The sequence below is a fragment of the Phyllobates terribilis genome, unplaced genomic scaffold (assembly GCF_046119375.1).
Source record: "Phyllobates terribilis strain yellow unplaced genomic scaffold, ASM4611937v1 Scaffold_5__5_contigs__length_657084704, whole genome shotgun sequence".
NCBI classification, from domain to species: domain Eukaryota; kingdom Metazoa; phylum Chordata; class Amphibia; order Anura; family Dendrobatidae; genus Phyllobates; species Phyllobates terribilis.
The window spans coordinates 294,054,299-294,065,798 of record NW_027362765.1 but is presented as its reverse complement, the minus strand read 5'-3'; the positions used below and the strand labels follow the sequence as shown (position 1 = coordinate 294,065,798).

General features: G+C 41.1%; 1 protein-coding gene across 1 annotated transcript in view; it reads right to left on the bottom strand.

Annotated features, from left to right (window-relative positions):
* Nucleotides 1-575: 575 nt before the first annotated feature.
* Nucleotides 576-11,500, bottom strand: part of CABP2 (calcium binding protein 2) — a 75,514-nt gene continuing 64,589 nt past the window's right edge. Inside the window, exons 4-6 of the mRNA XM_073681600.1 lie at nt 5,215-5,324; nt 3,792-3,939; nt 576-673 (exon numbers count right to left, since the gene is read on the bottom strand). Coding sequence (XP_073537701.1) covers nt 576-673; nt 3,792-3,939; nt 5,215-5,324 — 356 coding nt within the window. The remainder of the gene's footprint in view (nt 674-3,791; nt 3,940-5,214; nt 5,325-11,500) is intronic.

Genomic DNA, 11,500 nt, shown 5'->3' with positions numbered 1-11,500 from the left:
AAGGTATTTACAAAAATCCTTAGGGGCTATGGGGGGATACATTGGGGGGGGGGGGTAATATAAAGTACTGGACAACCCCTTTAATTGAAAAAAAAGAAATCTCATTTCTAATTACAAATAGGTCAGGAAACAAAGGTGGGTCCAACCTACCATTTTAGCCAAAGCCAGATTCATCAGCAGGGCAAGTTACCTGATGACAAATCTTTTGCATGCTGCACAGGGGTAGGGGCAGTTGGGGCCTGGGAATCATTGGCACAATACTTTCATGCAAACTGAATGGGACAAACATTTGGTCCCCAAACATTCTGCATAATGTCAGCAGCACACCCATTGTTTACAAGTGACAGGTGTTTTCTGAAACCAGAAAACCCCTTTAAGTGCACCCTTAGGCAAATATGAACAGAGCCACCCCTCATGTCCGATAACCAGAATACCCAATAACCAGTGACCCGAATAAAGATCTGTTACGAAATAACAGTGACTGTTAACTTGGTAAGAATGTCCTAATTTGTCAGAGCCCATATAACGTTTTTGCTATGGAGCCCTATGATTTCTGTGTATTCCCCTAGTCATCTCTACTGTAAAAGTGAAAGCTCTTGCTGATTTCTTCTGGGGAAGTCCTGACCGGTTTCCAGTGAACCTGGTTGAGAATCACTGCTGTAAGCTGTTTTCTCTGGAAAGGGAAGTGTTAAAATAGCATCGGAATAAGATTAAGCAGTCCAATAGAAGCTGCATCTGTCGCCAGGGGTTAGCATTTTTATGCCTATCGTGTACAGAGCACACATAGGAGAACTGGTAGACCTGACAGCAGAGACTAGTAGATCGAGATATTAGGTCATCAGGCTGTTTTCCTGACAGCTTATACACAGTTTTCTATTACAATGCTCATGTTATATTATAGGTTTGACCATGGCTGCTCTGTGACTTACACCAACCCTGATGACTTTTATTTACTGAAGCACAGAGCAAGTGACCATATCTACCGGGATGGGAAGGGGGGCAGAGGGGGCGTTCACTTTGGGCCCCTGACTCGGAGGGGTAAACCCACAGCGAGCGCTGCCCTTAGCTGTATCGGTGTGCACAGTTAAACTCTGTGGTAAAGCAAGGAAACATGGTCTGCACTACCGCTCTCCCTTCTGTAGGCCGCAGGTTGCTTAGGCCTGCGGCCTTCAGAAAAGCAGGTCCTGGGCGGAGCGACATGATGACATCATAACGATGGGCCTCTGATGGTCTGTGTATGCCCCAGCGCAATGACATCACCGCATCCATCCTCCCGTGTCTTGCTGCTGTCTGCCAGTGGACTCACCTTGGTTAGGTGAGAGTATGATATTTATTTTTTTAATTTAATATTATTTGAGCGCCATCACAGTGTGGGGGCTACTAAGGGGGCCTTCATGCAGAGTGGGGGCTACTAAGGGGGCCTTCATGCAGAGTGGGGGCTACTAAGGGGGTCACTATTCAGAGTGGGGGCTACTAAGGGGACCTTCATACAGAGTGAGGGTTACTAAGGGGGCCATCATACAGATTGGGGGCTGCTAAGGGTGCTATCATTCAATGTGGGGGCTACTATGGGGGCCATCATACAGTGTGGGGACTACTGTGGAGGCCATCATACAATGTGGGGGTTACTGTTGGGGCCATCATACAGGTTGGGGGCTACTGAGGGAGCCAACATAAAGTGTAGGGGCTAATGTGGGGCTCTCTTTCAGTGTAGGGGCTACAGTGAAGGCATCATACAGTGTGGGGGCTACTAAAGGGGCCATCATACAGCATGGGAGCTACTAAGAGGACCATCATACAGTGTGGAGGCTACTGTGGGGGCATAAAACTGTGTGGCATCTATTGTGGCGACCATCATACAGAATGGGACCTGCAAAGGGGGCCATCATACTGTGTGGGGAATATTAAGGGGCCCATCATACAGTGTGGAGACTACTATGGGGGCCATTATACATAGTGGGTTCTACTAAGGGGGCCATCATACAATGTGGGGGCCATCAGACAGTGTGGGGGCTACTGTGATGCCATCATACAGTGTGGAGGCTACTGTGGGGCGTCATACAGTGTGGGGAGCATTATACTGTGTATAGGGGAGCTATGGGCCTATCATACTATGTATAGGGGAGCTGTGGGTTTATCATACTGTGTATAGGGAACTGTACTTGGGTGGACTCAAGGGACATTATTAAATGTTAAAAGGGCACTTATTGTTATAGGGGCACTCACTGTGACTGTCAAAGAGACACATAGGGCATTATTATTTTCTGGGGGGTAAAATGTGGGCACTGTTTTCTAGGGCAATTGTACAGGACATCATTATTTTTAAGAGGCAATTTTACCATACAGAGGTCACAAAAGAGACATTTTACTTTGTAAGCGGCACAACGGTGGGCATTCTTATGTGGGGCACTTAGAGGGGCACTGTTTTTGTTCTGCAGGACTAGTATCTACCACTATATGGTCACTGTATGGCGGTAATATCAGTATTGGTCCTTGTATAGAGATATATTTTCAATAACACCATGGTCATCTGCTGATCTTCCACTATATCCACAATTAGGGTGTGCCACTTCAGTTGTAAACATGGTTACCTGGTTAGGGACCCATTCAGAAGTATCACCTCCACTGGGCTACACCCCTGGCTAACCCACTGCGGGTGACCCTTAGAATGAAATAGAAATGTCTGAAGTAGATAATCTCTTCAATTATAAGTGGAATAGAACCTTTTTATTTGTTGCTAATTTCTGTCGTCATTACCAAGGGGGCATGACTTACCGGGCTTACGTTCACACGACCATATTTTTGGTTTGTGTGTTGTCCGTAAAAAAACAGACTGCGCTAAGACCAATGTTATTCAATGGGGCAGTGGAGATGAGTGATTTTTTTCATTGACCGAATCTGCGTGAAAAGAAACTCACCTATTCAAGTTTATGGGTGCACCAAAAAAAATCAGATGCCATACGGAGCCACATTTTTTACGGATACATTGAAATTACAATTCTGTAACATAGAAAACTGAAAATGGTCTGTAAATTATTAATAGCTGCTGATGTAAAAAATGGATTACAAAGGGATGACAAGAAAGAAACAAATAGTCTGAGTTTTCTGGATCAAGATTTGAACCTGGCCACCGGATGATAATGGAGAGCACGTTTAAGATATGCCCCCAGAAAATCCTATGAGCCATGCCCCTTGATAAAGACCACAAAAAACAACCGTAAGCAAAAAGGTCCATACCCCTGGAACCGTAAAAAACAAACAAACAGAAACCAGCACATTCAGTGGAGCTAAAACTGGGCATTTTCAACCTGGTGACTGATCCTCTTTAAAAACAGAGATTAAATATGACTAGTGTTGTCTAGTTTAGAAAGACATATGTTATATGTAAATGTTATATGATTCATTAAGAAAGTGGAAGGGGTGGAGGGGTCTTGTTAAGCATTCTAATATCTTAGCCATAGTTGAGATATAGTGACTCTGATAGCACACACCTGCAATACTAGTTATTATGGATGGTGTTGGATCACTGGAGTTTGGCAGTTCTGGTCCCGTCACCCACCTCCCCGTGTTATATGGATCAGTTGTCTACTTTGCTCAACATCAGTATGGAGACTCTGAAGGAGCCTGGTGATGCCAGGTTGACTTTGAAACTGATTACATTTATCACTTGCTGTTAATATAATGACTATTCAAATCCGATGATCTTGAAATTCCAAGGATTGTACCACAAATGTTAAAAATTATCTTAATATTAGAAACTATCTTCAGATTAAGTAGATACATCATTCTACCTTCAAAGTCTACAAGTCCATCCCCATTCACATCCACATCTCTCAGGATTTCATCAACTTCACGGGGGCCCAGTTGTTGACCAAGGAGTTTCTTCATAGCCTCACGTAGTTCCCGAGTGCTGATTCTGCCATCACCATTCGAGTCAAACTAGTTTTGATAAAAATGTGCTATTAGCTGTGTCATAAATAATAGTACAGAAAACATAATACTACGTCTGCCAAAGGATTGAAAAATCAAACAGAATACATATATTAAGGAGAGGCTGACTCTAATTAGACCGTCTTAAGACATTTTTTATGACTGTTATCTCATTTACCATGTTCCATTTTATGTTACCAGAAGAACCTTTTCCATTGGCCAGAATAAGTGCCTAAATTTACCTCCATATGCCCTAATTATAATATTATTACATATGGAGGTCAAAGAGGTCTATCAGCCAGCACAGAGAGTTGCTCTGTAAGATTAGCTTTTGCTCTGGCATACTTAAGGTGTACACATAGCTTTCAAGTGGTTTGTGTCGCCAGTTACGAAGGCCCATAACTTTTTATTTTTCATCTATTGAAAAATTACGTTTTGTTTTTTACGTGCCGAGCTGGAATTTTTGTGTTTGTACCATTATGAGCTAAATATCATTTTTTGATCAAATTTTATTCTTTTTTTTTTCAGGAGGCAAGATAACGAAAAACTCACATTGCCGTCTTTTTAATTTTATTTCCATTTGACATTTACTGTATTGAAATAGCAGACATTTACATAAGCAATGCTACCAAATATGTTTATTTTCTAATTTAATTTCTTAATTTATAGATTGGGAAAAAGTGATTGATTTGAACTTTTTGTTTTTATATTTTTCAAAAACTAGGAGACTTGAATCTGAAATCGTTTGATTGCTAGTACAATCCACTTCAATACTCTAGTACACTGCCATAGTAGCGCATCGGCATCTCACGATCACATCGCAGGAAGCGATGGGAAAGAAAACGCAGGTCTGCGGGGTGATTTTATGTCTACAACACATGACCAATGCCGCCAATTAGTGGTCCCTGTGTTCATGCCAAGGTAGACAGCATGAGACTACTGAGGCCAGCATACGAGGGTAGTTAATGCTTTTTTGTTACTTTTGACCAATTCCTAACATTGTGCCATTTTTTTAATGTACAAAACCTTTAAGGAGATAGTGTATGATTACCTTACCTTAACCTATCCATCATCTCTCACCTATGTAATATGAATAATTTGATAGACTGGTTCTCAATCATATAATACCTCTTTAGTGATTCTCATGACCAGTCTGGGAGCCCATATAGAATGTGACATACTTTGCACACACCCACAGAATTTACAGACAGTTTTCTTAGTGTAAAGTTCATGAAGACGTGGTTCTCAAAACCTCATCCGGATATAGCAGTCCTTATATCGTACCTCTTTAAAAGCATCTCTCAGCTCCTTCACTCCAATCATATCAGCTGTTTCTGCAAGAAGTTTAGGTCCCATCAGCTCTACAAAGTCTTCAAAGTCAACTTTTCCCCCTGCTAAGGGCAAAAGAACATATTTGTTTAAACAAATGTCTTACTGACAGGGTAGTAAGAGACCTCAACTAAACTATATCATTGATCTTGTATGGAGCGCCAAAATCTCTTTTGCCAGAAAAACAGAAAACTGTAGCTGTCATGGCTGTGTCAGGTGTAATAGACAGTCACTCTGGATCTGGCTGTAGAAGGTCACTGCGCTTGGCATTGCAGACACCTTCTTAATCCTTCTTCCTTTAAGACCCAGCAACAACCTCCCTCCTGCTGCTGATTGACACACCCTTGCATGGGAGTTAAAAACCCTCAGTTTGCTCCAGGCAATTGCCGGTGATACTTTTTTGTACCTTTGTGTGTGCTTGGAGCACTAGCTGTTGGCTGGCCTCTTCTCTGGTGCCATTTGAGGACAGTTGACGTTACTCCTCTGGTGTCTGCTCAAGCTAAGTTAATCCCCTTTGTTTGTTTACCTTGTTGTCTTTAGTTTGTAGTGGGGCCTGACCAGTGCTCACCCCTCCCCCTCCCTATCTAGGGCCAAGTTCTAAGGACATACAGGGTTTAGGGTCCTGCTCAGCGATAGGTGTGGAACCTATATAGGGACGGTAGGGTAGGCAGGATGTTATTAGATATGCCTAGGGGTCTCCACTCTCCCTTTCTCTAGTGTTTAGGATTCCTCCCCCTCTTTCCTTCATGTTGCACTTAGTCTTTCCCACACCTTGCGTGACAGTAGCTCTACAGACAGGAAATTTAGAATAAATGAAATGTAAAAGATTAAAATGTTTAAATATATACAGTACTGTGTAAAAGTTTTAGGCAGGTGTGAAAATAATTCTGCAGAGTAAGAAAGCTTTCATATATAAAAGGGTTAATAGATTATTTTTATCAACTAATAAATTGCGAAGTGAATGACCAAAAGAGAAACCTAAATCAAATTAATATTTGGAGTGACCATTATTAGCCTCCAAAACAGCATCAATTCTTCTAGATACAATTGAACATAGTTTTTGAAGGAACTCAGCTGGGAGGTTGTTCCAAATGTCTTGGAAAACTAACCACAGGTCTTCTGTGGTGCTAGGCTTGTGCAAATCCTTCTGTCTTTTCATGTAATTGCACACAGACTGGATGATGTGAGATCAGGGCTCTGTGGGGCAGTATCATCACTTCCAGGACTCCTTATTCTTATTTACTCTGAAGATAATTTTTAATTACATTACACACGTGGTCAAAATTGTTGGTAACCCTCGTTTGATGAAAGAAAAACCCACAATGGTCATAGAAATGACTTGAATCTGACAAAAGTAATAATAAATTAAAAATCTATGAAAATGAACAAATGAAAGTCAGTCATTGCTTTTCAACCCTGCGTCCACAGAATTAAAAAAAAAATTAAACTCGTGAAATAGGCCTGGACAGAAATGATGGTAGCCCTGAACATAATGTGACAAAAGGGACATGTTAAATCAAGTTGTGTCCACTAATTAGCATCACAGGTGTCTACAATCTTGTAATCAGTCAGTGGGCCTGTATGTAGGGCTACAGATACTCATTGTGCTGTTTGGTGACATGGTGTGTACCACACTCAACATGGACCAGAGGAAGCAAAGGAAAGAGTTGTCTCAGGAGATTAGAAAGAAAATTATAGACAAGCATGTTAAAGGTAAAGGTTATAAGACCATCTCCAAGCAGCTTGATGTTCCTGTGACTACAGTTGCACATATTATTTAGAAATTTAAGATCTATGGGACTGTAGCCAACCTCCCTGGACGTGGCCGCAGGAGGAAAATTTATGACAAATCAAAGAGATGGATAATACGAATGGTAACAAAGAGCCCAGGATAACTTCTAAAGAGATTAATGGTGAACTTCAAGCTCAAGGAACATCAGTGTCAGATCGCACCATCCGTCGTTGTTTGATCCAAAGTGGACTTTATGGGAGACGACCAAGGAGAACACCATTGTTGAAAAAAAATCATAAAAAAGCCAAACTGGAATTTGCCAAACTACATGTTGACAAGCCACAAAGCTTCTGGGAGAATGTCCTATGGACAGATGAGACAAAAATGGAAGTTTTTGGCAAGGCACATCAGCTCTATGTTCACAGACGGAAAAATGAAGCATATCAAGAAAAGAACACTGTCCCTACTGTGAAACATGGAGGAGGCTCTGTTATGTTCTGGGGCTGCTTTGCTGTATCTGGCACAGGGTGTCTTGAATCTGTGCAGGGTACAATGAAATCTCAAGACTATCAAGGGATTCTAGAGAGAAATGTGCTGCCCAGTGTCAGAAAGCTTGGTCTCAGTCGCAGGCCATGGGTCTTGCAACAGGATAATGACCCAAAACACACAGCTAAAAACACCCAAGAATGGCTAAGAGGAAAACATTGGATTATTCTGAAATGGCTTCTATGAGCCCTGAGCTAAATCATATTGAGCAACTTTGGAAAGAGCTGAAACATGCCGTCTGGAAGAGGCAACCTTCACACACGAGACAACTGGAGCAGTTTGCTCATGAGGAGTGGGCCAAAATACCTGTCGAGAGGTACAGAAGTCTCATTGACAGTTACAGGAATCGTTTGATTGCAGTGATTGCCTCAAAAGGTTGTTCAACAAAATATTAAGTTAAGAAGAACCATCATTTCTGTCCAGGCCTATTTCATGAGTTTAATTTTTTTTTTAAATTCTGTGGAAGCAGGGTTGGAAAGCAATGTCTGACTTTCATTTGTTCATTTTCATAGATTTTTAATTTATTATTACTTTTGTCAGTTTAAAGTTATTTGTGTGACTACAACCCCCATCAATCCCTTTATTCTGTATGTGATTGTGCATCATTCATAGTATTGTCTGCAGTGTGGTCATTGATTTGCTTCCATGACCATCAGATGTCTCCCCCTCTTCTATCCCTCCCCAAAATTAAAAGACTATTCCCAAAGTAACAAATAAGTTGCTGTTTGTTGGTCCAACTTCTGGAACCCCCAGCAATTCCAAAATTCGGACACTGGAACCCTGTCTTCAATAGAACCGATGTGCATATGCTTGGCCTGTACCCCATTCAGTGCCTCTTCGCGCATCATAAATTGATATTTCTCAGATTTATCATCTCTTCTGGTGGTCTGCGTATGGACCCAGAGAAGTTTAGACTATTCTGGATTACCGACAACCTGTTGTTCTTAAAGGGGCTGTTCCCTTTGATTAAAAGTTTATCCCCGATTGTAGGCATTATGAAGAAACAAACTGCGCTGTAATCACTTTTCCCAGGTCCACTTGCGCTGATTTCATGTCGACAACATGGCAGCCAATCAGTGAACTCACCATCAACATTCAATAAATAAAACTATATATATATATATATAATTCGGGATGCACCCAATTCAATTATGATGCGCACCAACCCCTCAGACCTTAGTCATAGGGGTAGAAAACCTCAGACACACCCCATGAGGAAGCAGGGTGAATCGCATGTTGGTTCTCTGGATGGCACTGGTTAGTTGATGTACTCTTCTCTAGATGCATATGGACCCTTGATATTTTGTTCCAATAATATTATTATTTATAGCACAAAGGTACCGCTTGTATAGGGACTGCACGATATGTGATTACTGTGGATATGGTGACTGATCTATTGATGAGTCTTGTTTATGATAATCATACCCCAATGGGTTACATATAATTTTGGAATTTCTGCTCTGAAATCCCTGGGGCTACCCACTCTGAGATCAGGACATATATTACTAATCTCAATGCAGCAGCATTGACATGTATAGAGAGTGACATGCGGTTAGGGTGACATATACCTCTACTATTACATATATACACTCTGCACTGTTATTAAATTTAGTCCAAATGTGCTAAAACCCCAGTGGTATGTCACTATTCCTGTGTTATATTGGTAGTAAAGCACTGCACGCACTTTAAACTGTCATAGAATTGAAATATCAATACATTAATAATTCTGATCATCTATGATTGGGATATATTTGCTTGTGTGGTACTGCTCTGCCAAAAGGTATATTTTGCTAGAATAGATTCATAGCTCAGTGCGTATCCTTGATGTACTCTTGATTTTTTATATATGTCATGTTTTGATTTTAGAAAATGTCTAAATAAACAGTGATTTTATTTATTATTGGTGGCATGGTCTTTGCACTGGTTTCCTACCCCTATGACTAAGGTCTGAGGGGTTTGTATGTATTATAATCAGTGAACTCAGCAGCTGTGAGCGGGAGTTTTCCGTCTACATGAGAATGCCCCGCTCAGGGCCAATGAACTCAATAATTGGCTGCTAAACTGTTGACGTGACGCAGCCAAAGCGAGACGTCAGCTGCAGCGGTGAGACTTGCTGGTGGACACAGGGGAATGTGAACACAGCTCGGTTTGTTTTTTATATAGTTGCGGATTGACTTTTAATGAAACACCCCTTTAAAGCTCCCCAAAGATTCCTAGGCTTTGCTGTCACCGAATGCATTCTTGTTTCTAGTTTTTTTTTTACCAATTCTCCACTTAAAGGATGTTCTCTAACATCAAAAACATTCTGCTGGAAGGTCTTAACTTTGGCCCATTTTTCTCTTTCCTCTGGTCAACCAAGAGTTAAATGAAGTGTGGAACTCCTTCAATATCTCTATTGGTGGCCTGAATAGACACAAAATATAAAGGAGTTTTTGGAATCTTATCCTCGGAATGCACAGTTCAAATCTTCATATCAAGTGCTTCTTGGTCATCTAGAGCCTCTACCTATTTCACCAGAACCTTGAGCTGAAATTTCAATGAATTTGGCTACAAATCTTACTGAGGCGCAAGGGTTGACTAGTATCAGGGTCTTTATGGGCCGTTTCTCTAAGATATCTTCTTTTGTTCCATTACCTGGTCTTCCATCTGCCACAGATGGTCCAAGTATTTTTCAAATAAATTTTTTGGTTCCCCAGTCTTACAACTCATGTAGGGTATGGCGTGCAATTTGTTTCCAAGTTCTGAAAAGCGGTCTGCAAGAATCTAAAAACTTTTCCTAGACGTTTCCAGTCCATATCACCGCCAAAGTAATGGTCAAACTGAGCAACTTAATCAGTTTATGGATCAATAGTTACAATTTTTCTTTAATTCAGAACAAGAAAATTTGCCAGATTTCCCGCATTGGGCTGAGTTTGACCACAAAAATTCAGTTTCTGAGTCTTCTGGGAAATCTCACTTTGACGCTGTATATGGTCGAGAGTCTCATCTTACTCTGCCAATTGCATCATAAAGTAAACTCCCTGATGTAAACAGTGTCTCTCAGGACCTTCATGACATCTAGGACTGAGATGCAATCCAATTTGGCAGCAGCAAAGCTAAAGCAAAGTAGAGTCTTGAGAAACACCATTAATCAGTTCCCAACATCGTTCCTGGTGATAATGTCTGGCTTTTCACCAAAAAGATCAGTTTAAAGACTTGTAGTAAGATGCTTTCTTCTAAATTCATCAGTCCATTCCAGATTATTCAGTATAGGAATTCAGTCACTTTCTGCCTTCCATGTTAAAAATTTCCAATGCTTTTCATATCGCCTTAGTAGGTACTCAGGTTCTCAACAAATTTTCTACAGTTAAAACAGTCAAGACATCTCCTGTTTCTGCCTCTGACATGTAGTATGAGGGCAACCAAATTCTGTAAGAAGGTTGATGGGAATCTTTTCTGTTTGATAGTCTAGAAGGGATACAGTTCCAAAGAAAGATGTTGGGTTCCTAATAAGAATATTAATGCTCGAATCTTATTAAGGAGGTTTCATGCAAAGTATCCTATTTTTCTGTCATAGCTCCTGTGCCTTGCTACTTTCTCCTATGGCCAACTCCGTCTGAACTAGTCCATGCCATGTTACTCTGGTAACCCAGCAAACATCTCTGATCTCATCACCCAACGCACTTTAAGTCTAGCTTAGATACCCATGTGTGCCTGAGTATTCATGAAGTATAGCTCACTTCAACGGTGAGCTTCTCAGGAGTTTGCCTCATCAAGCATTTAACAGTTCCAGCCGGGTGTTTAATCATTTTCTCTGCAAACTCTTGTCTAATTCCAGCAGTCACCTACTACTTCGGAGCTCAACCCAGTAAACCCTGTTGCTACTGCTATCTGCTAGATCAAGCTGCATATACCTCATTTTTGCTACCAAGATGCCTAATTGCAGATGTGTTTCTGCTATTAACCATATCCTTGCTACAAGTT